Source organism: Macrobrachium nipponense, chromosome 16 (assembly GCF_015104395.2).
Source record: "Macrobrachium nipponense isolate FS-2020 chromosome 16, ASM1510439v2, whole genome shotgun sequence".
NCBI classification, from domain to species: domain Eukaryota; kingdom Metazoa; phylum Arthropoda; class Malacostraca; order Decapoda; family Palaemonidae; genus Macrobrachium; species Macrobrachium nipponense.
The window spans coordinates 20,805,872-20,833,338 of record NC_087209.1 but is presented as its reverse complement, the minus strand read 5'-3'; the positions used below and the strand labels follow the sequence as shown (position 1 = coordinate 20,833,338).

The window sequence follows — 27,467 nt, the reverse complement described above, 5'->3', positions numbered from 1 at the left end:
AAACATAACCTCGCATGAGATTAGGTGTGAACCTGAGATGGTAATTTATTTCACGATATTTATGTCTGGAAACAGGTTTGGGTGAAGGGTTCGTTGTGGTTCTAATCACATCAAAATCGCAATTTGTACATTTATGGCCCAGACCACTGCTTTTAAATCTTGGCATTTCTATTTTGAATTTGCTAAGTAAAAGTGAGCGGCTCATAGATTGATGTATTTGTATAAAATGGCGTTGCATCTGCCATGGCAGTCGACGCTTAATGGTGTGCGCTCGCAGAAGAGTTTGTGAAATATCCCGTCGTTTGATATGAACATTTCGGCCTCCATTCATAGTTTTATGGCTGCAACATTGTTCCCGTTGCCCTGACGTAACTTTACGACAGTGATATACCTCTCGATATTGCTTGCCTGGGAACTTTTTATAGCTCCAGGTATGATATATCCTTCATAGCCTCAAGTCTGATATAGTTTTTATTGCCTACGAAGTTGAGGCATCTTTTATAACCTTAATTTGAGTCTGGCTGGTCTTCGAAGGAGGTGACGGCCACTTTGCTTGTGTGTGTGTGTGTGTGTGTGTGTGTGGTGTTTTTTTTTATTTATTTTTTTTTTTTTTTATTTATTTATTTATTTTTTTTTTATAAAGGAAAATGCTGTACAGCTCAGAAGAAAACGAGGTTAAGTGTTTAAAGGGTTCTTATTACCTGCGAATGTTTTCCTTCTCGGTAGAGGCCGGTTTCTGCAGTTGTATCTTTGTTGCGCCTTTCTAAGAGTTCAAATCCTGTGACGTACCTCAATGATTTTCTCCTTAGGATGGCTTTATCCTAAGGAAAGGTGTTGGTGATTGTTAATATCGAGACAATACAATTTCATGCATATTCACTAATATATCTGGTATTTAAACTACAATTTAAAAACGTGTTTTTAAATCGTAGTCATAATTATTTTACAGTCTCATTCTGCGCCTTCATGTGGCCCCCAAAAAATGTTCTCAATAAAGAAATCTTGAATTATCACATTATTTATCTCTGTTATGTTGAAGTGGCCGGCCGTTGATCCACTTACCCAGATCTCGAAATTAGTCAGGACGAGGAAAAGGGGTATTTGGCTGAGCGAGGAAATAAAAGGGGGAATTAGGTAACAGACGATTCCCCCCACGAACACACTTGGCAAAAACACTCCGCTTGGTTCAAAGTTTTTTTTTATTTTTTCACAGTTTTTTTTTCTCACCATTATGTGCCTGTTACTACCCGATTACATGTGGGGAAAAGGAATCTCTCTCTCTCTCTCTCTCTCTCTCTCTCTCTCTCTCTCTCTCTCTCTCTCTCTCTCGTTCGAATGCTGAAAAAACTGGTTATATTCATGCTAAGAAATTGTTTTTTTCTCTATATATATAAGTGCAGTTGATATTTAGGTATAATTTTCCTCTCTCTCTCTCTCTCTCTCTCTCTCTCTCTCTCTCTCTCTCTCTCATATATATATATATATATATATATATAAATATATATATATATATATATATATATATATATATTATATATATATATGTATACGATCATCTGTTTTAATATAAAAAAACATTAGATTTAGACGTTAATAAATCATTACCTTATCATAATTTCATTAATTTGAGTTTAATTCTCACCTTTACAGCATACGTGAAGAGTCGACTGGCATAGAGTGGTACGGTACCTCTATTAGCTATAATAGAGGGAAGTTATCGATGCAGCGGGCTGATAATGTACCGTTGGTATGGTTGCGGTTGACTGAATCACGTTTTGTGCACTTGTGAACACACACACACACACACGTCATTTTGTTCTAAATTTTGCATCGAATTTGACCTAAAACAAAAATAAATTGATATTTTTCGTAGATTTGCATCGAATTAAAGTTAGACCTAAAATAAAAATAAATTTATATTTTTCGAGAAGTTTGCATTGAAATAGACCTAAAATTGAAAAAAAAAAAAAAGATTTTTCGAGAAGTAGAATAAATATGGTTTTACACGAAAGACATTATTATTATTATTATTATTATTATTATTATTATTATTATTGCTGTTGTTGTTGTTGTGATGTTGTTTCATTTTGATAGTTTGGCTTCTGATGTGAGAATTGTCACAATAAGTAGGCGGCCATGAAAGGGTTACCTGTTGACAGGTCTGCTCAACACTTGTGGTTAGGTTGTTGCGTTTCCCTCACGTATCCTAATATTAGGAAATTTGTGGTTCCAGTTTATATATATTTCCATTCGTTTTCGGTCCTGTCTTCTTTCTGAACTGTTGGACTTGTGACCTCGTACTGTGTCTAAGAAGCGAGCTGGTCAGTGTATTTACATCTACAGTTTATTTCTGTTCTCATGATATAACTATTTTATTTTAACCATTAGCGTTGTCAATAAATAAATCTAATCTTTGTTCATTTTTCTCTTTTGCAGGTAAGGAAAAGGATATTGAGCGTGAAGTGGATATGAGCCGTGTAAAGGTAAGCTGGATGGTGGAGGGAGAGAGAAACGTGAGCTCATGATAATTATCTGCAGGAACCATATCGGTTTGATATGGGATTAGGAATGAATGCTTAGCGCAGTTTGAATTTACATAATGACGATTGATTGTAATGGTGCGTGTGTGTGTGTATATATATATATATATATATATATATATATATATATATATATATATATATATAAACAAAACAAAAAGAATGTATAATGTTAGAGAATTAAGCCTTGTTCAAAAGCAATAATGCATCTCCTTCACGGTTTCCTTTTCTTTATTATTTCTAACCACAAACAAAAACAAAAATTTGTATTATATAATGGTAGACGTCGTCTATCTTATTTTTTTTCGACGGGTTTCGTTTCTTTAATCATTGTGGTTATTGTTATCAACTTCTTATGTAGAGGAAGACGAATCCTTGCGTTTTTTTTTTTTTTTTTTTTTTTTCCGTCAAAGTCGCTACAAGCCTTCGCCAACGTAGCCATCATCCTCACGAGCATTGTCCTTCAGAGTAGAAACTCTCTCTCTCTCTCTCTCTCTCTCTCTCTCTCTCTCTCTCTCTCTCTCTCTCAACTCATGGTAGGAAGTCATTACTTTTAGGTTTATAACTTGACTGATGGCTTTCCTGTGTGAGACAGGGCTGAAACGTTCTGTGAGACGAGAATTTTACAACAAAAAAAACATCTCTCTCTCTCTCTCTCTCTCTCTCTCAAGAAGAATCTTTTGTATCTTGAAATGAATGATACTGCTGTTTGGACAGTGTTAGAACATTTACAGGACGAGAAGTATTCTGAAAGCCAAAGCAGCTCTCTCTCTCTCTCTCTCTCTCTCTCTCTCTCTCTCTCTCTCTCAATAGGAAGTCATTACTTTTAGTTTTATAACTCAAACTGTTGCTTTCCTGTCCGAGACAGGACTGAAACCAGGATCCATTTGAAACGTTCTGAAAGACGAGAATTGTACGACTAAAACGTGGGCTCTCTCTCTCTCTCTTCTCTCTCTCTCTCTCTCTCTCTCTCTCTCTCTCTCTCAAACAGTTTCCTCTTTATATTTAAGTCTGCGACAGAATAATAACTTGGAATGCGAGACTGGTCTAAAACGTTCTGTAAGGAGAATCTTTCCGAGAATTGTTGACAAGAGCAAACGTACCCCTTCGCACTTCTGCTGCGCTCTTTGCCACGAGTTTTTGGCTGGGTTAAACCGAACTGTTTAATATATATATATTTACATAGTGTGTAAGTGTACAGATAAGTACATTCATACATAATATATGTATAGCTGTGTATTTCTATAGAGATAGATCGGTAAGTAATCATATACACACATAATACTACACGTACGTCTACTTGTATCAGCAATTTCTTGCGAAGCTTCCATGACAGTTAGTTATACGTGTATAATGTCCCTTTTGGCATTGTCGGTTTGGAAATATTCGGAGTTTAAGCAATAATAATAATGTAATAATAATCGTAGTAATTTGGTTGAGTGAAAGAAATAATTTAGCTAGCAGCTAAGAAAGGGAATGAGAATTAATCCGTCAGGTTATTAAATCATTTTTTTTTAATCTTCGAACGAGATAGATGAGAGCATAAGTCAGGATGGGCAGTTACTTTGTATGAGGTCACTCATGTTTAGTGGCAAAGGAACTGAACTGAAGGAAACAGTTCGGGGTAGGGCATTTTCAACTTGACATGTTGTTCGTACCCCCGAAGATGTTGATATTAATATAGTTTGTTGTTCGTACCCCCGAAGATGTTGATATTAATGTAGTTTGTTGTTCGTACCCCTGAAGATCTTGATAATCACAATTGCCGTAACTCAGAGAAGTGGCATTCTGTCTGGGATAATCATATGAATAAATAAGTAATGTTGAAATTTTGTTATTTATTTAGTACGTATAACGTCGTTAATGTTTTTTTTAAGGCTAAAATGTCAACAGATTAGCGCTCGTTATTGGTTGAAGTGGAGCTAAATTAAGTAGCAGCGATTTCATTCTTATCGTGTTAGATATCATGATGCGCTTTGAGTTGCATATTACTTTCTTTGAACTAACATTAATTCTTACGATTATGCCTGCACACACCCACATACCCACATATGTATCAGTATGTGTGTGTGTGTGTTTTTGGAGATTGTGTGTTAATTTAGTTAACATTAGGTACTCTTTTCTGCTTTAGGAATTAAATAATCTACGTTAGTTATTCATGCTTACAACTAAGGTCTGCAAATGCTGAAATGTTTAGGCCCACAGCCGAGGGATTTGCGTTTGAAGCCCCCAAGCCTGAGTAGGAAATGAACGTTAAGGATACCTTATTTTTGAAGAGAGAGAGAGAGAGAGAGAGAGAGAGAGAGAGAGAGAGAGAGAGAGAGAGAGAGAGGATGTGAGGTATCAGTACCCTCGTCACAGTATATACCATCATATTTAAATAGGCGATAGCCTCTTAACCTGTGTATTTTTGTCATCAGATTGTATACAGTGTAAGGGAATCAGTATAGCTCCCCACGAGATACGAGGCGAGCGATAAGAAAAACCCTCACGGATAAGATATCGGGATAGCGATTAGGTACCCCGGGCCATAATGGCCGAACCCCCAAATAGTTTTGTGGAGCGATAACGCCCAGTTCCACTCCAACAATCGCGCTGTCAACTAACTGCCCGAACGAAAGGCATATTTGGATGTGTTATGTCTGCCGTGAGGATTGTTTAGTGTGTTTTCGTGCCGATGTGAGCCTTTAGTGTGACCCACAGGAAAGCTATTAAATGTGACCAAAGATGATCTTGAAGTCCCTGGAAATTTAATGCTTAACCGACCGCATTTTTTGTATCGGAAATTACTCTTGGCTTCGACTCATCGCTTTTAAAGAAGCTATCGAAGTGATTTAGCATTTTACTATGGATAGTTAAAAGGAAATATTAATTAATTGTAGTTGCGCTTTCATATATACAATTAATTGTCAGAATTTGTTTTTCCACCGGAATGTTAGCTGGGATTTCTGGTGCGAAATGAAAGTTTTGGTAAAAGTTATTAACGGATCCTCTATCAGCCTTTTAAAAAAAATGGCATCCACTTACGATCAGCTGATTAAAGCAACAGGTAATGTCACCTTCTCTCGCCAGAGTACAATATTAGAATTCTATTTTACTTTTCATGCAGAGGAATTTATTTTTGCTTGTCATTCTAACTTTTCCTTCAAAAAGTAATTCAAATAATTCGTTTAGTGTAATTTGTCTAACATTATTACTTGAGTTTTTCATTGTTTGTTTATAATTTATGATCAGAGCTAATCACGTCCTCTGCGATAAATCGTATCTTATCGGGGCTGATTTTTTCCCTAAAATTTCTCTTAATCAGTCAGACGAAATCGGGGGGCTATTTATTACTCAATTAACTCCACTTCGTATTTTCCAGCGAGTTTTTTTTTTTATAAGGTTTCTTTAGTTATAATTATGCGATTATTGGTATCCTTGACAGACAAAACACACACAGAGAGAGAGAGAGAGAGATTTATCGTGCTTCGTTGCTTTCGTTTTTGCGTCTGGTAGCTTTCCCTTGAAAATATTGTAAACTTGCAGTGAGAATGTGAAAACGCCAGTGGTGACGAGGCTTCTTTTAATCTACCATTTGTCTTACCTAGAGCAATAGTTGCCAAATATGTTTTTTTCTTTCGCAACGTAGCTTTTTCTGTCTTGGTTAGTGTTTTATTATTGTTATCGAGAGGGTATTGCAATATATATAGGGATGAATTCGCATTTATATGTTGATGAGCTGACCTTGGAAGTGTTTAAAGAGATTAATGGAACTTTATCGTACAGGGATTCTTGTCCACGATTCATATATATATATAGTATATATATATATATATATATATATAGATATATATATATATATATATATATATATCTATATATATATACATATACAGTATATCCTTTCTTTCACTTTTTTATTTTGTAAAGTTGTAATAGTAGGCAATTTAGCAACCTAAGCACAAACAAATTGGGCCCTTTTGTAAATTCACGGTAATGCCTTAAATATATTGAGAACGTACATTAATATTCATTTGATTTGATACGGATCAATAACATTTATCTTGAATGTCCTCTTTACTTTGGACTTTCGATAGTCTTGGAATCTTATCCCAGTTGAGTCTCTTGGGAAAGTTGTGCTTAAATCCACCCCATCATCTCCTTTTTCCCTCTTTCATTTATTTTCTTTTGTCGGTGAACGAACTAGATTTCTTTACCATCGCAAATATAATTAATGACTAAGTTTTCCCATTCGTCTGAAAGGCCAAATCCCTGTCAGGATACATAAAGGCTCTTGGGTGAAGTTTGATTACCTCAGCGACGATTATATCACCACCTTCTGAACTTTGGATAGGTTTTCGAAGTTTATCAGCTGAGAGAGAGAGAGAGAGAGAGAGAGAGAGAGAGAGAGAGAGAGAGAGTCCCATGAATGGTTTCACCCCAGTGGGGTGGGGATTACCTTAGTTTTTTATTGGTATACATTTTGATAAAACAGTAAATACTCCCGTCTAGTTTTCTCTTTTTCCTCTCTCTCTTTCTCTAGCTGCGATGTAGAATAGTCGCTTATCAGTTGAGTACTTAATTCACTGCTTCTAGAGAGAGAGAGAGAGAGAGAGAGAGAGAGACATTGTGGTAAGGTTTTGTCTCTTTTAAATGGAACACTTCTTATCGATCAAACTATTTATTTTGTAAAAAAAAAATAAATGAAAAATAAAAAAGTAACCGGCTAGTCATTGGGGGAAAATGAAGCCTTGAATTCTGATATGTAGATCTTGTAAACTGATTTCGTATGTAAATGTTTTATTTTATTTCATAGAGTGACTCAAAATTTTTTCCCTCGAGACATTTGTTACTTTCCTTCTTTTATTGCATTATACCGTAATCACCTGAAGAGTAGATCAGTTGGTACTGAAACTGTAGCGAATTGTAACTTTTATATATTTCCGAAACACCGCGTGATTTTCATTTATTCTTAGAGTACGACTAGTGTTCGTATCATATATATTTAGCTTCGAAGACCAACGTTTTGACATATTACGACGAAGGAAACGGAAGGTATTTTCAGGGAAGAGAGACGTACCAGGTAATATTTGTCATATCCTTTTGGCACTTGTGTTGATGATGACCGCATTAATTAGTGCGCAACTACGAGCCAAAAAACTTCCCAAATCCATATGTCACTAATATTAGTGATGACGTTGATGGGGCTCTTTCCGTCTTCATTTCAACGAAGAGTTTATGAGAAACTGAAATTTTGCTGTATTTTGGCACAAGGTTCGATGATGACCACGCTCAAGCTAATATAGCCTCTGGCACCTGCGCTGATGATGGCACTCAATAAGCGGTCGAGAAATTGGCTCGCGAACGCTCCTCCTCCTCCTCCTCCTCCTCCTCCCTGTCGCTTCGTAACTTTCCCAGAAGGACGTCTGTTCCTCGAAGGGCTAGACGGAGGGAAGAGGTCAGATGATGAAGCCACAAACAAAATGCGTCTTGAAGGTTCTCGGAAAATTTACGTGGAGTGTCGTTAATAGTTACTCCATGCATCCTTCTCCGTCCCCTTTATCTTTCCTCCTCCTCCTCCTCCTCCCCTCCTCCTCCATCTTCTTCTTCTTTGAGGTATTGTTACGGACTCTTGGCCATTTCGCAAGTGGAGGACGCAGCGAAGGCCAGTTGCAAATCTCTCTCTCTCTCTCTCTCTCTCTCTCTCTCTCTCTCTCTCTCTCTCTCTCTCTCTCTAAGATGTGCAGTACTAAACTCTTATACAACCATTGAATACTTTCGATTTACTTATACAACCATTGAATACTTTCGATTTACTTAGGGAAAGACATTATTGTTCGTAATTAAACGTTGCGATTATATATGAGGTTTGCGTACTAGAACCTTAAGCTGTAATGCTTGTGGGTGGATGTATTATTTCGGAATCCATTGATTGATTGGTTTTGTTTGCTGGTGTCGCAGTATTTAGCTGTTGTCGCAGTATTTAGCTGTTGTCAAGAGCTGTGAAAGTGAGGGTATTAAACGGGTTTAATAATGACTGTGGTAGAAACGACGGTTATCATTATCAGAGAGTTTTTTTTCATCATTATAGGTATTATCTTCATAATCGAGGTGGTTAATGTAAGAAAATTCGTTTCCCCATATTTATCGGTGTCAAGACCATGTACTGAAGACTTTTTCTTTTATTGGTTTTGTTGTCATGATATATATATATATATTATATATATATATATATATATATATATATTATATATATATATATATATATACTATAATATATATGGTAAATAAAGCATATATTTTAGTATAAATTTCTGTAGTTCGGTCTGTTTTCTTGCCTCTCAGATAGGAGAATGTGGCCACTTCAGGTAGTGGTAGTTAATCAATGAGCCAGTATATTCTCTCTCTTCTCTCTCTCTCTCTCTCTCTCTCTCTCTCTCATATACATACATACAGACAGACACACGCAGTATGTACATTAGTGTAAGCGGGAGACGAAAAAAGAGCTTGCGCGCAAGCTAAGCAAAAAAATAAATGTGAAGGGCGCTTCCTTGGGCGCGCGCATGCGCAGTATATAAGCCGTTCGATTCATCTGGGCGGAGGATACTTGGGACAGTGATTGAATGCTTGAGAGAGAGAGAGAGAGAGAGAGAGAGAGAGAGAGAGAGAGAGATTCCTACTTGTCCATTGCGAAGATTCGTGATGGCAAGTTCAAGGTCTTCGTCTACAACAACAGTTCTCTTTCATCTGCGTTCCGTTTCGTTCGTTATTCTGTATTTGCATTCATTACTAAAATTATTCATGTCTTGATATGGTAATCTTAATTTATTCGCTTTTCATTTGTATGGTTGTTATTTGTTTATTGTTTAATTGCTCTTAGCGCATTTATTTATTCTTGTAATTAGCAGTTTTTTTAATTGTCCCTCATTATATATTCATGTATAGATATGATAATCTCAGTTTATTCGGTCATTTTGTTAATTGCTTAACTGCTGTTAGCGGTTTCATTGATTCATGTACTTAGTTTTAATGCTATTTAATTTTAAATAATTATGCCACAATGCTATTAATTATTTTCCAGTAAAAATCTTACCCTTGTTTTATTTGTTACTTTCTATCCAGCCTTATATTTTTAACTCGTTTTTTTTCAAGTAACTGTGTTTGTATATACTGATCTATCATTAACAATCCAGTATTCCATTATTATTTTTTTTTTACGTATTTGGGCTTTTTATATAGAGATTTGTCAATACCAATCCGGTATTTCTGCGTTGCATGCGATGCTGACATTTTGCAACCTCCGATAGATTCCGTGACCTTGTGTCTCTGGAAACGTATGCGAAGCATCCTGATATTCCTTCTATCTGGGACTTCCCCTTCGTCGCTTCTCTCTCTCTCTCTCTCTCTCTCTCTCTCTCTCTCTCTCTCTCTCTCTCTCTCTCTCTCTCTCGTTTCTTCCCGGACTTCAGATCTTATCATTGTTATTTTGAAGGAGAAAAAGTACTACACCATAACCTGTATTGTTTTTAAATCGCGACCTATGCGCGATTGTTTTGTTGTTCTTCTTCTTCAAATTAAACAATTGCCGGAATTGCGCGTCTAGTTCTATTTTAGCATCTTAAAGAATGCCTATTTTTCTTATTATTATTTATTATTATTGTTGTTAATAATATCATCATCATTAGTATTACATTATTATTATCATTAACATCATTGTTTTTTATTGCGTTAACTTCTCTTAGAAATCTCGTATTGGCATTTAAATCATATAGTTAAGTTAAATGATACATCATTTCTCTCTCTCTCTCTCTCTCTCTCTCTCTCTCTCTCTCTCTCTCTCTCTCTCATATTTAGTCGCTTAATATCACTGCATCCGTTTTTATAGTTTGATTTTGTTTCCGGATCATTAGTCGGGATTTTTTTTTCTTTATATTTCTTTATATAGGAAAAAAATTTTCTCAGAAGTTCGAAAGCTTGAGAGAGAGAGAGAGAGAGAGAGAGAGAGAGAGAGAGAAACCCTCAGCATTCCATCAGAAGAACGTTAAACGTAATCCTCCTGCATGTCACACGACGCATGTGTTTATATCGATGTACCGTAATTACGTCACTTGAACTTTCTCCTGACTACCCAGAACGTCTCCTTTTCCTCCACGACAGCAAAGCCACTTGGCACCTTGTAATTAATTTGTGGCGCGCCCATAATAAAGCGCTCCTTTATTTCCTCTTATCTGCCGGGGGGAGGTTACCCAAATTCTTTATACCCACATGTTTGAGAAGAGACTTGATAAGGTCCTGAGGGATTAAGTATTGTCGGTGCCCCGTGGAGCTCCGGTATTTATGTGAGGAAAATTTTTTTGTTCTCTTTCTTATCTCACAAGGGCGACGGTGAAAAGGAGGTTCTCTCTCTCTCTCTCTCTCTCTCTCTCTCTCTCTCTCTCTCTCCTAATGAGAGAGAGCTTGTGGACAGACATGAGAAAACATCTGTAGAAATCACTTGTATTTACCTGCTTGTCCATATGTGTGGTGTAATACATATTAGGCTTTAGGTGGTTTATTTTTCACTTACTGACAGTTTAGATAATATTCATTGATGTTAATAGCTCTCATTTTTAACACTTTACTCATACTTCTGTGCATTATTTTACCCTAATTACATTATGCCAATTGCTTTCATTTCACTTCTAATGAGTCTCTCTCTCTCTCTCTCTCTCTCTCTCTCTCTCTCTCTCTCTAGAAACAATTAAAATACTGAAAGGCATAACAAAAGTAGACAGTAACCTACTTTCGTTAAACGATAACCAGACAAGACATAATGGATGGAAACTAGAACTGAAGAGATACAACACATCCCACTGTGGGAACTTCTTCACATACAAGATAAGTGACACGTGGAGTAAACTGCCACCAGAAGTTGTAAACGGCAACAGTGTGGAAGAGTTTAAAAGAAAGCTAGACAAAATCATTAGGACACTGTGAATGCACAGTAAAACCTGCTCTTACAGATAAGTGAGCACACGATGTCTCCTCGGATGGACTAACAAGTCTTTGAGACATCCTAATCCTTGTAACTCTCTCTCTCTCTCTCTCTCTCTCTCTCTCTCTCTCTCTCTCTCTCTCTCTCTCTCTCTCTCTGTAAGCTCGCGTGTATATATGTCTGGGCAGAGTGTCTGCGGAGTGGCGCCGGAGAGAAGGGGAGATCATACTACAGTACGAAAGTCGCCTCTGAGTCATTACTTCGCACCGCGTCGAGCTTCTGATGGAATACACTTGAGGGGGCGGGGTTTTGTGGGGGGTGGTGTGGGAGGGGGGTGTTGTCTGTGATTTGTCCTCACCCGCGTTTTATGGGAAGGGAATTCATTTTTATGTTGTCGTCCCCTCGTTTGCTTTTCATTGGTAGTAGTTGGGTCACAGTATTATTTTTTTATGGATTCGTTATTTTTTTCTCTTTTGGGGTGAGTAAGCTATTACACACACACACACATACATATATATGTGTGTGTGTATATATATATATATATATATATATATATATATATATATATATATTATATATTTGTGTATTTATGTAAAATAAATACATATCTATATATTTATTTATACATTTATGTGTCTGTTGAGTTATGCGAATAAATAAAACATTTAACCATTTTCTCTAACAGAGGGTGGCTCCAGTGTAAAATTTAAAAAAAAATACCAAAACTATCACTGCCACATTTATAGAACCTTGGATATATATTTCATGCAACACAAGGGGTTAGTAACCCCATCCCGAGAGACTCGCTTAGAACTAGAACTAGAAGACTCTGTCTTTGTCGCCACCATCTTTAAAGGGGACACAAACCATGCGATAAAAAAGAGAAAGAAAAAGATTTATGTTTGTTTATATGCACTCTGGGTATTATGCATTTTTTCATTAAAACGCTCATAAAATGGAAGGCTATTTCTCATGTTGATACTCATTTTTTTCTTTACTAGCGTGATTTTATCTTTGATTAATATTTTGCCGTAAATCCATATTATACCTTTTGCTACATGCGAACAGTGAAAGGTCCAACTCCGTTGATATGTTGGATGATATTTAGAATCAAGTTGCAAGCCCCATACCCACGATCCCATAGAATTACTTGTAAAAATCAACACAGCTACTGAAATATAAACGCAGATACTTAAAGACCAAGATTCTTTGTCCTTTTTCTTGGTTATCTGTAAAATAAAACATTGCAAGTTTAACCCCGAAAGTGTCGTCAGTTATGGACGGATGAATATCTGGATTCTATGAGGAAAATATAAAGTTAGTAGGAATGATATAAAGAGGGAGAACTGTCTTTGAAGTACTAAGGCTCCCCAAGGTTATTCTATCTGGGCGTAAGGTACTGTGAAGACGTGCATTAAATAGCCCACGACGAGGCTAAGGGATCTTCAAGAACAAACGAGTTTCCGTGCAAGGTCGAGAGAGAGAGAGAGAGAGAGAGAGAGAGACGAATTGTTGAAAAGTCGACCCCTGTGCCTGAGTGGAAGTTGGGATCTTGCTGTTTGAAAGAAGCCTTAAAAAGCTGGGGAGGGGAGTTAGTTAGAACTAAGAGAGACAACTTCAAAATTAGAGGGATATTTGTGGTGAGAATTTGATATCTGCGCTGAAATTGAGCTCTTAGTCTTTGGTTAGTGTTAAGAGTTCAATTAACTTTCATTTAATATTCACTAAAGCGTCTTATCCGCTTTCACTACCCATGTGCGCGTTTGCTCGTGTGTGTGTGTGTGTGTGTGTGTGGTTTCCCAAATTGATGTGTTTGTATGCATCTCTTGCTTGTCCGTCAGTGATTTGGCAGCTGCTGGCCTGGTTCCTTATTCATTCGTGAAGTTGTATTTTTAGTCCTGCTCTTGAAGTTCCCCAGTTTTATTATTTCCGCCCTTGTTCTGTGTCCCTTCTCTTACCTTTTTTACTTAATTTTATTATATGTTTTTGTACCTTTCCCTGAGCCCCTCAGTTTAGCACACCACCTACACCCAGCTACTCTTTTGAATACGGCCATTGTTTGAGAGTTCTTCTTCTTCTATATTCGGCACCAAGGTCAAGCTTTCCTTTCTCCCCAGCGTCAACTTGACGACAGTTTCCTCTTGTTTACGTTGTCCAAGTTTTTCATTTCCGACTTCAATGAATTACGGTCTCTCCTCTCTCTCTTTGCTTTTGTCCAATTAGAACAGTTAGCAGCCGTTCCCCTGTGTTTTCTTCCCGTTCATAGCGTTTATTTTTAACACCTGCTCTGCCGCGAATTGTGAACTTTATTTTTCAGTGAGGTGCAATTTCTTTGTGTAGTCTCTGCAGGTAATTATAAAAATACAGCTTGTTTGCTAGCTGCTTATGTAAGGCTTATCCACTTCAGTTTTCACGTAAGTAAAAGGGTATTATGTAAGAAATCTGACTTTTTGAGCATTTTTGATAACAAATCTGCAGGATTGATAAGAAATATAGAAATATAAAAACCAGCCCTAAATGATTCCCCTTCAAGATTGTTATTGATATAAAAATGCGAATCTGGAGTATCTGCCAGAGAAAATATATATATAAAAAAACTTGTGTCCTGCGAACGAGTAGTATATTTTTTAAATAAAACCTAAGTTCTGATTATTTGAAGAAAAAAACCTTTGTCCTGCGAACGAATAGCATATTTTAAATTTAATGAAACCAAAGTCCTGGATATCTGACAGAGAAAATTATTCTAAAAATAAAAAAAACAATTCTTTGTCCTGGGAACGAGTAGTAATATTATGAATCTTTTGTCCTGCGAACGAATACCAAATTTTAAATTTATGGAAATCTAATTCCTGGATATCTAACAGAGAAAGTCATTCAAAAAAGAAAAAAAGTTCTTTGTCCTGGGAACGAGTAAGTATATTTATACAACATGTCGATCCATCAGAGACCCACGGGAAGGTGTGGCTGGCACTGATCTTAACTGTATACGCGCTGGGATATAAACTTTAAAAACTACAAAACGCACTTTTTTCCTTTTTTTTTTACGAGTGTTTGGGCGGGGTGAGTTTTTTCAGAACACAGTTACGTAAAGATGAGATTCTGCCTTTGTGGGTGTACGGGAACAAAGATGACTGCTTTTAGTAGTGATTAGAAGTTTTTGTGGGACAGACAAACTTTACAAAATACTATTAATAGTTTATATCTGACTTGTTTAATAAAACTAAAATTACAAGAAAATTATCTTTAATGAAACTAAAATTACAAGAAAATGATCTCGGAGTGATTGGTATATTGTTAGAAGTGATCTTGCATCACCAAGAAATCTAAATCCCCTTGGTTTGTGTTGATCACATAACAGCAAAACAGGAATAGAGAAGATAAAAACGTCAAGAAATTTATTCTGGTTACTGTTGTTTTGAGAGAGAGAGAGAGAGAGAGACGAGATTGACGAGAAAGATCTAGAGAGAGAGAGAGAGAGAGAGAGAGAGAGAGAGAGAGAGAGAGAGCCACTCATATAGCCTTGCCTATTTTTATTAGTTTCGTCGGGAAACGTAGCTACTATTTTTGCATGAGTGAGGAGATTTTGATGCCGTTTCCCGGAAGGCTGAATCGATGGGTATTCCACGTTTATCACTGAACAAGGGTTGTTTAATCTTAGGATGATTACCAAGAAAGGTTTTGTTGCATTCATTCAAGAGGCATATGCATGCATATATATTATATATATATAATATATATATATATATATTATATAATATATATATATATACATATACCATATATATATATATATATATATGATATATATATATATATATATATATATAACTGAATCACGAAAGGTTGCAACGTGATACATGTATAAATAAAGGTATAAGCCACGAAGGAAAGTGAAACACTGGAGTAGCTACAAGATCTTTTCGACTCAACGTCCTTTACTTTCCTTCGGGGCGCTTATACCTTTAGATTATTCATCTGTGATATTGAAGTTAGCAGCGTTTTATTATAGCTACACACACACACACACACACACACACACACACACACACACACAGAGTTGAATTCCTTGCAAATAAAAACAAAAGTAGTATTCCGATGCACAGTTACACGCACGTAGGCGGAAAACTTGATGGCTGCGTCCTTCATAATTATGCTCCAAGTTTTAGCGACACAGATCGTAAAAGATTAATTTGAAATGCTCAGCTCTTCTTGGCGAAGAACTGTCATACTCGTATTATCTTTTCTTGTGCCATCAAGATTTAGATATATAAATGATGTGCTTTATGTCTGTGTCTTTTTCATTCAGATACTTACGTCCAATTAGGTTTTGTGGGGAATGGCGTAATGCAAGAGAATACGTCATGAAATAATTATGTGCATAATTGTTCACCCAGTGTTTCCGTATGAATAAGTTGATTCTCTCTCTCTCTCTCTCTTCTCTCTCTCTCTCTCTCTCTCTCTCTCTCTCTCTCGTTATCGTCGTCCTCGGCATTTGCGTCTGCCTTTGCTTATTACGTTTGAGATACATGAAATGTGACGTGTGCAGTTTGTACCTTTTTTTTTAAACAAACTGGCACTGTCGTTGATAGAGGCAGTTCTTGTTTTGTTATTTACAAAACGAAACGACCTTTTAAGCACTGCCGAAGTTCTTAATGATCTACGAACTCCAATGAAAATTTTTACTTGAAAATCTGTTGAACATGTCACTGAACAAAATTATATTGGACATAAATAAGCGGACGGACATTAATCAATGATCATGAATTGGAAATCATCCTTGCATTATGTCGTACGTGTATATATGTTCGTTCGTTGCCGGATGCGTGTATGCTCATAATGAGCACTGCATCCACATACTACGTATGAGCGTGCGCGTCAAGAATTTCGCTCATAGCCGATCTGAACGTCTGAGAACCGGACCGAATCCGTGATCAGTGTACTGACCAGGAAACCGCTTGTGTAGGCGAAGACTGACTCACACCTGAGTGAGATTACCTGTTGGTCTTGCTGCTGCTACCTACTCTTGTACCTGTCGCCATCTGCCTGGCATACAGGGTGAAAGGTCGCGTAGGAGACGAGCCTATAGGGTATATAGGCCTACGCCCGCCTTCCTTTTAAGGTGGTGACGATGGAATGTGTGATTCATTGAAAAGGATTTCGTTGTTCATTGATAAATAGGACTCTCTCTCTCTCTCTCTCTCTCTCTCTGTCAGTTGTTCATTGTTTAATAACTTATAGGAAGGGTTGTTCATTGTTTAGATACATATAAAAAGCTCTCTCTCTCTCTCTCTCTCTCTCTCTCTCTCTCTCTCTCTCTCTCTCTGTTGTACATTGTCTAATAACCTATAGGAAGGGTTGTTCATTGTTAAGTAACTTGATAAAAAGCAGATTTGTTCATTGTTAGCTACATATAAGAAGGACTCTCTCTCTTCTCTCTCCCCCCCCTCTCTCTCTCATCTCGCTCTCTCCTCTTTCTCTCTCTCTCTCGTTCTCTCTCTCTCTCTCTCTCTCTCTCTCTCTCTCTCTGTGACAAAATCCTGCCCAGTATTGCACCTGCTCATTATGGTCACACAAGGTTGCACGACCTACACGCCAGTTTTTCAAGTCAGAATTTGGACCGTGACCCGGTAGAGGGCAGATACCCCAATTTGACCCCATGACATTAAATCTCTATTTCGAAAATGGATCACATTTGTTTAGTGGGAAGTAAGTGTTGCGTTATATATATATATATATATATATATATATATATATATATATATATATATATATATATATATGATGTATGTATGTATGTATGTATTATGTATGTATGTATTGTGAACTAACTTTTTGACTGCTGGCATTCTACCCAGTTCAGGAGAGACCTGTATACATTATTGCATTGTCAAAAAGGCTGTTGGTTGTGGGGTATAAAAAGGAAATTGCCTATTGCAGAGTTGCTTTCAAAAGAATAACAATCAATGACGAGATCAAATTGGTATATTATGCAGGGCTGCCTCTATCTAGAAAGTAAAAAAAAAAAAATGAATGAGTCTGGCATGAGAACTTTTGTCTAGCAGTATTTTATAAAGTTAACATTGCAGATATATCAATCTTTAACTTGAGTTGTCGTTATTATTATCCATGGAAGACTCCTCTCGAGTCCCTATATTCTTTAGTTAGCAACGTCTCGCGTGCATTGTGGACGAAAGTAGCCAGACTGTTGGCACTTGGGCATAGCAGCAAATCCCTTTGTAAATCTCCCCCTCTAAGTCCTGAACACTTCCTCGGACTTACCACAGCTGCACACATGCCCCCCCCCCCCCCCACCCCCCCCCTTTTTTTTTTTTTTTTTTTTTTTTTTTTCTTTTTTTTTATATTTTGCTTTTAGTTTGCTGAGTTTGATCATTTTCGTTGTTCGTTTATGTCGAGTTTTAAGTTTGTAAAGTTCCAGATGTTTACCATTCTAAATTAACTTTTCTTGTTACATTTTTTACAGTTTTTTAGTCTTCGAGTGTAAAATAAAAAAAATAACTGTCCATAAACAGGAATTTGGCGTTACATCACACGAGTAAATGAAGAATGAAGAAAAAAAAAGTCAGGATTGCGATGATTTTGCCTTTCTGACCGGAATTGAGAAATCAGCATGACACTCTGGCAGACCACACGATCTCTGCCATTTTGCGTGGTTGGATTCGAAGCTTTGAGATCCCCCTCTTTCTTGGAGAGAGAGAGAGAGAGAGAGAGAGAGAGAGAGAGAGAGAGAGAGAGAGAGAGAGAGAGAGAGAAATTTTATTCCTTAGTTTGATGGTATTAATTTTGACTTACTTTAAAGGGCCGGTTTGGTGCTGTGTTATTGAAGAATTTTTGTTTTCGATGCAGAGCTTCCGTAGTAATTTGAATGACTATATATTATATTATATATATATATATATATATATTATATATATATATATATATGTGTGTGTGTGTGTGTGTGTGTGTGTGTGTATATATATATATATATATATATATATATATATACATATATATATATATACACCACGTGATTTTCCCAGTGAGTTTGGACGTACGTATATGGTAAAAAAAAAAAAAAAGACCATACCGCTGAACAGCCAACTTCTCGATTTCATATATGGATATGAAACGAAGCTGGCCTTTGCTCATCTCGAATTTTGCAGGAGAAAAATGCTCTTAGTACGTTCAACCTCCACTCAGCACAGCTTGTATTTATTTATAATTATTAAATCGCTCATGATAGTCTTTAAAGTTCAGAAGTCATCAGTTAGCATGTGTATTGTGTAACCACATAGTACTCTTTATGTAAAACAAATCTTTACTGTGATGTCATACTGTACCCTGCTTGGGTATAAGATAACAAGTTAAGTAAGGAATTGATTGAAAATGTGTATTGCATATTTATGTATTCTCAGAAATACACGGTTCATGACATCAGTGTTTGGGGAGAGAGAGAGAGAGAGAGAGAGAGAGAGAGAGAGAGAGAGAGATACATTACTGTTTTGAAAGCTTCGAAGGTATTTTACGTCCACCTCGCAGTAAATACGGCTTTGATACGATGTGATCTGATTTGCACTTGATATTTTTGCATCCAGTTTCCTCACTTCGCGGGTTGAAGGATTACTACCTTACAATAGCAACCGAAAGCTCCAATTGATTTAGTGAAAGAAGAGACGCCTACAGATAGATTTGTCATACAAAAAAATCTCGTGACGACACGTCATCGAAATAGGAAAGCTATAATTGTGGGGTCAGATTATATTATATCCACAAGTTTGTCGGTTTCTCCATCCGGTGTTATTACTACTTGAGGTAATGATGTCACCGTTCTCTCCTCCGCGCGCTCTCTCATTGGCCCTCCGACTGGTTTAGTGATGTCACCGTTGACTATGACGTAGCGAGGGACCCTGTGATTGGTTGTTAAAGTAGCACAGATCCTGTTGGGATTGGCTCACGGCCACAGGGTGTCGTCATCACTGACGTCACGGATGACTCTATCACTGAGTTTAGACCTGTGGTTGGTCGCTTCTGAGAAAAGACTCTGGCAAATGGTTCGGTAGAATTTCTAAGTTTCCAGGTCTGCATTTGCTGTCACCTTTATTTCTGGCTTGTGTTCAAGAGTGTGCTATGCCTGAAGCTTTAGGATACAGTGCGAATCGTCTCCTCGTTCGTGTTTATACCTAAACTTAAAAATCCTTGCTTTTTTAGTCTGATGGACGGCAACACTGGGCTCTCCAAGTTGGCAGCTGTCAGAGGGTGAGCGGGGTTGGGGTGTTGTCCTCACTCAAGGCACGGAGTAGTAATGGTAGTGAGTGCTGGGTTTGTGCCTCTCTGCTCTGGGTTAGTCTCGAGTATCATCGGGGTTTGTCGGGTAGTCGTGTGTGCGGGATGCCCACAGATTCACCACATCCACTGGGCTCCTCCGTCTCCTCCGTCACTACCTAACAGTAGTGCTTTCAGCAGCTGTCGAGACGACTGTTGCTGCTTTTCGTGAATGTGCTTCTGCTCTCGCTCATCATACCCAAGCCCCGCTGGCTACTCCCACTCCTACCCATCGCTGCTGCAGCTGTTCATGCCACAACCCAGCAGCTAATAAGCTCAGCTGCAAAGGCCATACCCCACCAGTGGATCGCTCTAGCCAGATGGGACAAGTTACGCCCAGTGCTTGAGTTTCGGAGGAATATTGAGAGACTAACCAAGACTTGTGCTGCAAACGGACGCGTTTGCAGTTATTGTGATATAAATTGTGGTGTGTGATCTCGATTTAAATCTAGTCAGGAAGTGCTGTCAAGCCAAGTTTACAAAAGAAATAAGTTCCTAGCAGGCTCTCGAATGTTGTCGCTTCAAGTATCGGGGAAATCGACATAGTTTTCGAAATATTCCAGGACATTCCTATTATCGGCTGTGATAACTAAGAAATAGTATTTATTAATTCCTTTTCCGGCATTCCTGAACAGTGTACTTTTATCATTTTGATAAGATTGACGAAGTAATAAACGTGGCCCCAAATCATTGCATTTTCACAGTTCTTGCACCAACTTCAAAAGTTTTCAACAGTAAGTAGTGTTTTCTGAAACACCTTAAGGATTGTTCTATATATTTTAGCGTGCATGTGTTCTAGAGATTTGGTTTGAAACATGGAAGCCACTGTCAAGCTGTTATAAAGTAAAATATTCATGTCCACTTGATTTTACATATATACTATATATACACTATATATTCATATATATATATATATATATATATATATATATATATATATATAGATATATATATATATAAAACATAAAATGAGCGAGCGCGCCCGTTCTCCGCAGTTTATTACGAATGGCCGATGGCATAATGAAGGACCTTGGGTATAATGAGAGATGTCTCTCACTCTTTTTGGTTTTTAAGCCGGTTTTGATATAAACGATAGTTTCCAGTAAGTGTAGTTGAGTTACTTTCGTTGTGATGAAGGCTAAGAAGAAGTTGGAGACTTTCCTAAAGGACTTGTCATCCCAGGGAGATGGGATAGTGGATGGGAGATACTTGTGCTCCCTTCCTACAAATTATTCCTGTCAGGTGCGGCGATAGGATATCTCTCCCGACCTTATCTGGAGAGTTCTTCGTGTAGTAATCATAATAGTATTTTTCTCTCTCTTCTCATCTCTCTCTCTCTCTCTCTCTCTCTCTCTCTCTTGTCTGTTTGACGTCAGTGGAGAGAGAGAGAGAGAGGATGTCGTGTTGTTCATCCGTCCTTTGTGTCTTCTTAGACTTGGGTCTTGTTTATACCGGTGTCGAGTTCCGTAGGATGCTCGTATTTTTACGTCCTGCGGATACCGGATTTTTTTGTTTTTTGGATTATTTTATGTTTTCAGTATTTATTTTATCTTCAGAATTTGTTCTTCTATTCGTACTTGGGTGGAACCACGTAGGCTGACGGCCTTGATGAATGTGTGTGTGTGTGTTGTCTTGAAAGCATTTAAGATCCTGAATGGCAATATTAAGAAAGACTCTCTCTCTCTCTCTCTCTCTCTCTCTCTCTCTCTCTCTCTCTCTCTCTCTCTCTAAATGATGTATTTATCATACGTTTGGCCACTGAAACGTACACAAGTTTTTTTATACACAATTTTTGATCTATCTAAATCTATCTCTTATTTGTCTATTATTCTGCTATTCTTAATAGTTCTGATCCGCAGTGATTCTTTACGAAGGCCTTTGCTTTATTGTCAATCTCATGTTCGACCTTATTTATCAGAAGTAAGCTTTATTTTTCCTTTACCACCTCAATGACCATTCCTTGTCAGTCGTCTTTCCACGAATATCTATTTGGTATCATCTGCCATCCTACTGTGAATAGAGAAGCTCATGGAATATATAAAGAAGGGAATCATATGTATATGACAGAAATGTATGACATTCATACACCGAAACAAAACCATTAGTAATCGGGAATGAATATTACTTATCATATATCTCTTAGTACCCCAAGCCAGCAGACGAACTGGGGCAGAGAAACGTCAGAATTGTTTTTGGCATTATGCTCTCCCCCCCTCCCCTTCCCTCCCCCCTTCTCGGGTCAATGTTTCTTACCAACAAGCAGGGGGAGAGGGAATCCCCATCCCCTTTTTCGAGTATGCGTCAAATGTATCGTTTGATCTAAGACACAGGGGCTCGTTGCTTCTGTCAGGTCTGTTGTCAACCTCTATCTCATTCCCCAGTGGTGCCAGGAGACTTTCCTCCTCTGCTGTTGTGAGGTGTATTTTTGTTCTTTATATAAATGCGGTGTAATGATATGTTTAAGTCTCTCTCTCTCTTCTCTCTCTCTCTCTCTCTCTCTCTCTCTCTCTCTCACAGATGCTCGTATATTTTTTGTTTCCTCTCAGATGCTCTTAAATCTCGAGTTAATTTCTTTGCACTTAGTTGCCCAGGGAATAGTAACTTTTAAGACTCTCTCTCTCTCTCTCTCTCTCTCTCTCTCTCTCTCTCTCTCTCTCTCTCTCTCTCTCTCTCTCTCTCTCTCTCTCTCTCTAGCATAGAGTTGCAGTCGACCTTTCCTTTCCTCTTTTTTAGAAGTTGCCTGGGCATCCACTTTTTTTTTTCGTCAAATAATGCGACATCATTTAATTAAGCCAACCAGTCCACCTACATGCAATAGTCCTCATCACGGATGCGCTGAGTGTTTGGTAGTGGTCTTGTTCTATCTATCGGACGCCAGTAGACAATTTTAGATCAAGAATTAAGACTTATTTAAGGTCCCACCACACTCGAGTAAAATGTGTTTTAAGGACGTCGTCAACTTACCGCACACACATTAGACATGTTGAATCCAAGTCAACGACTTATAGGTAGTTCTAACTATAACTGCGAATGTTTTTCCAGCTTTTGCCAAAGTTTCTTTCTCCACTTACGGTCTTTTATAATGTATGTGATAAGTTGCCGATGTTTGTTTGACATGTTTTACTGCATTATGCAAATATGCAACTTTGGACGCACTCTGAAACGTCACACAATTCATTTGACTTTGATAAAATTAGAACAAAAATTCAATTTCTGTGCTCGGCCATTACTTTAGGCTTGGCCATCTTAGTCTCTTTCCCGTTAAAATTCCCCTTTTACTTGAGAGCAGTTTAGAGTTAACGGTCCTGATGAAATTGGAAAACCTGTCGACTTGCACCAGATTGCCTTGGAGAACCCACTTTGCCTTAGCGCAAGATGTGCATTAATTCGCTCTCGAGAGACAGTATGCACGATCATTCTTGTATCCATTGACGGGTCAGAGATGTGTATTTCTGGTGACAGAAGTTCACTCTCGACGTGGTTCGGAAGTCAGGTAAAGCCGTTGGTCCCGTTGCTGAATAACCACTGGTATCATGCAACGACGTCTAAACACCATACAAACAAACAAACAAACGATCATTCTTGTAGGAATGAATTTACTTGAATTGACGTTGTATATAAATAAGTTTGTAAATGTGTTTGGACGTTTTTGCATAATGTTTTTTATCATATACCTTGAATATTGTTGTACATAATAATTGCTTCCAATGAATATACTTAACGCTTTTATAAAGCTATAAGCTATGAAATATTTGATAGTTATACAAGTGATTTTGGTCTTTTTAGATACTAAGGTATATTGCGCATAATTTCATTCATTTAATATACGATTTTTAATATGTAGACTGCAATTTTTTATGTTTATACGCATGAATTTTGTTCTATAGACGTTAGAAGTTTATAAGAATTTTGTTTAGATTATCGGATATAGATGTCGATTCATTTTCGTAGTTTTTTAAACGCCGTAGCTTGGTATCGTCATTCAAGAAAATTTAGCAGAGTAATTAGTCTGTAGTTGATTCCGATTTCACGAGCGTTGCGCTGACACCGTCAGCGCCTGCGTGAGCCTCAGAATAAACTCTACGTTGGCACCGTCTTAAACTTGAGAGGTGTCAAGCTAAAGTCAACGCTTGATTCCTGTAAATGCCTCCTACTGCTGCTGCTGCTGCTGACCACGCTTATTTGGAAAAATAATCGTGTGACGCATTGTCCCACTTTACACCTCTTAACGTTGACGACGCTGCCAGTAATGTTGTCTGCCTCACATTTCTTCGCTTACTGTGGGGTTTAATGTGGAGCGTTCTTCTTCTTCTTCTTCTTCTTCTTCTTCTTCTTCTTCTTCTTCTTCTTCTTCTTCTTCTTATTATTATTATTATTATTATTATTATTATTAATTATTATTATTATTATTACAAAATACTAATAGTAGCGCGAGTCTTGAAATGGAGAAACAAATACACTGTACGAACAGTTTCCCGAAAGCTCTCTGTACAGCTTTAGCTTTTAATATATGTATATATACAAAATTGTGGATTTGTTTACCCATTATTATTATTATTATTATTATTATTATTATTATTATTATTATTATTATTATTGAGGTAAAATCATGAGTATTGTATAACATTGTTTATCGTGCAATTGATACCTCCGGTAATTTTTTTCATTGGCTACTAAGCGGAAGTGGTATTATTGCCATTAGCTTTTGCTTCATATGATTTTTTTTATACCACTTGGAAAACGATCAGAATATTTGAAAAACATTTTCGTGTTTGTCTGACACGCGTCAGCATTTTTTTTTCCGCTGATGTGAGGTGTGAAATGTTTTTAAAGATTGTGTCGGATGTAACACGTACTACTTCAGTTTACTTTTTCTTTTGGAAGTGGATAAAGTTCACATACTCTGCTGGCTCTCACACCTCATCGTGACCTGCTGCAAGTTTCCACCAATGCTTGATGTTTTTGCCAAAGGGGCGTTCACCCTACGCTCGACCCTCCTCTCTTATCCGTGCTCGGGACCTACGTGAATGCATCAACATTCTTGATGAGTGTTGCTGCGGGAAAAGATCGTGTTTTTGACCCTTTGATTAGTTGTTTTCCCCGCCCAGATGATGTAAAAGAGGAGGAGGATTAGGATGAATAAAGGTTGGTCAAGGGACGATGATGAGGTTTGGTAGCTGTGCCCAAATTGCTTTGGTCAGTGTGTGTGTGTAGTCAATAACAGGTCTTCTGTTCGTGCTCCTCAGCACCACAACCATCTGGGAATAGTCGAGGTATTTCCTGTTTCTCCTTGCGGTGAGTTTGTGTTTGGTTTCAATTTGCGACTGCAGTCTTTTGGGGAGGTGTTTTTCACGTCTTAGAGCTTTAAAGGGGCGATGATGCTGTGTTTGTTCCGTGACACTTCCCTCCTTAATCTTAAAAGACTGATGTTGCGTCACTGTGTTCCGTGGCGTTTTCTTCTTTGGGGGTTGTGAATGTTAACGAGGCTATTATGTACTTGACTTACTTATTGGTTTCGTAAGGAACTTATGATGAAGTGTCTCATGAGCCATGCACATGACACAAGCTTTGCATATACTCATCTCTTTCACGTTTCCTAATGACGTCAAGTGGAACACTGCAGATGTGGTCAATAAGATGCATTAAGGTTGTGGTCAAACTGTTGTGGGTGTAATGGGGTGGTTTGCTGGGAAGCTCGTCATTGTCACTTGTTTATTTAGGGCAACGGAGGGTATATAAATTGGTGTTGATTATTTCGAATCGTTCTCTGTATTTACAGCTCCGTGTGTCTTGACGGATGAAAACATCGGATTTTGAAACGCCTGTCAGGAGGAGACATCTTCCCACATATATTTTGCCGAGACCAGCAAGCCTCTTATTACTGTTCCTTTCTCTCTTTAGTGCCAAGCTTTAGCATTCTATTCCCGCCTCTATTTTCCCAGATTCATGTAATTTCCGTCGTTTGGTAATAGATTCCAGTGTTTTTTTTCTTTTCTTTCCTTTCCTTTCTCGAGAGGGTAGATAAGGATATTAGAATTCCCGTTCCATCGGGATTATATATGAATACATTAGAACAGTTCGTCAGGTTGACTTCGTATTTATGACAAGTTAAAAGTTTTTACACACACACGCACACCTAAAGTTCCTGCATTAAGGGATAAATGATTAGAAATTATGCCAAACTTCTGGGATTTGCCTTGAACATAAAAAGCTGTTTTGTCGTTATCTTATTGCTTTTATTATAACTTGTTTTGCAAGAAGCATGTGAACAATGATATTTTTTTTATTATTAGGTTATTTTTTTATTATTATTAGGTTGAACTCGTGGATTTTTTTAGTGATAACCTTGATGCTTGCCTTGTGCATATGCTTTGGTTGGGCGTTAAAGTAGCATTTTATGTGAATATAGTGAATGTTTGAAGTACGAAGTACGTAGAAGCTTTTTTTTTTATTCGTGTATTTCACAGAGCTCATCAATAGAAAAGAAAGCTATCTTTATGTTTTGGAATAAGTGATACTATCCTTTATGCTCCTTAATTGAGTACGTAGGTCGATTCCCCGCTCTGCCAATGTGGAACCAGAGGAATTTGTTTCTGGTGATTAGAAATTAATTTCTCGATATAATGTGGTTCGGATCTCTCATTAAGTTGTAGGTCTCGGTGCTAGGTAACCAATTGGTTCCTAGCCACGTAATAATCTCTAAATCCTTCGGGCCAGCCCTAGGAGAGCTGTTAATCAGGTCAGTGGTCTAGGTAACCTAAGATATATTTATGATCGTTAAGGTGAACGATGGTATCACAAATGTTCTGTTCCTTCCTTTCAGTGTATGTAATGGTGCGTGATGGTGGTTCGGGAGCGTAGGAGCCCTTTTTGCGGCCGGTGTGGAGACGGGGAGGAGGTCGTCCCGCTCCAGCATCATGGAGACCTTCACCATCCCCTTGTGTGCCCGCGGCAGGAGAATGACGCCAGCCACGCCTGCAGCATCAGGTCCTTCGTTGCCTCCGCCGTCTTCGTCTGCTGCTTGGAGTGGAACCGCGTATCCGCCTGAAGATTTTGCCAACGTACATGGAGGAGGGTCCCCGACTGTCAGCAGTAGCAGAAGACCGCCCCCACCCCATGCCCCACCAACGAGAAAGCATCGCGCCAACCACCAGCGCAACTTGTCCCTGGATTTTAGGTATGCCACGTACTAAGTGTGATTGTAAAGATATTGGATAGTATGTTGAGAAAAATTGAAATCTCACTCCCTTTTCATTGGTGTTCTGTGCTCAATTAGTGAAAAAAATCAATGCACAAAGTCTCTTCTAAGTTCGAAAGTTGTTTTCTTGAAAACTTAGTAATTTACAGGTCGTACTACTTGTTGAGATAATTTGTTGCAGTGGCGAAGTTTTAAGGTTTTAGTGTAGAATGTTGATAAATACTTATATTTATCTGTAAATATCCAAACAATAAGCTTTTGGCATGTCGATTTCGTCAAGTTAGTGTATATTGTTTAAAGGAAATATACAACCTTCTCTTACAATTTTATTTTTTCTTATTTCGGTTTGTATTGTTTGATTCATTCTAAGTGACAGTATAAAGATGCACACACACAACACACACACACACACACACACACACACACACACACACACACATATATGTTCTTT

The 27,467-nt window shown here is 37.8% G+C and overlaps 1 protein-coding gene across 5 annotated transcripts in view; it reads left to right on the top strand.

The window, feature by feature from the left end:
• LOC135195595 (phosphatidylinositol 4-kinase beta-like) overlaps positions 1-27,467 on the top strand; it is a 398,649-nt gene that overhangs the window by 362,420 nt on the left and 8,762 nt on the right. For 3 of the 5 annotated variants that reach the window (XM_064221916.1, XM_064221918.1, XM_064221914.1), the window contains exon 2: positions 26,642-26,995. In XM_064221916.1, coding sequence (XP_064077986.1) covers positions 26,736-26,995 — 260 coding nt within the window. In that variant the 5' untranslated portion in view covers positions 26,642-26,735. Of the gene's footprint in view, positions 1-5,132; positions 5,590-19,783; positions 20,553-26,641; positions 26,996-27,467 lie in introns of those variants that run through there. The other 2 variants (XM_064221917.1, XM_064221915.1) reach the window with 2 other exon arrangements.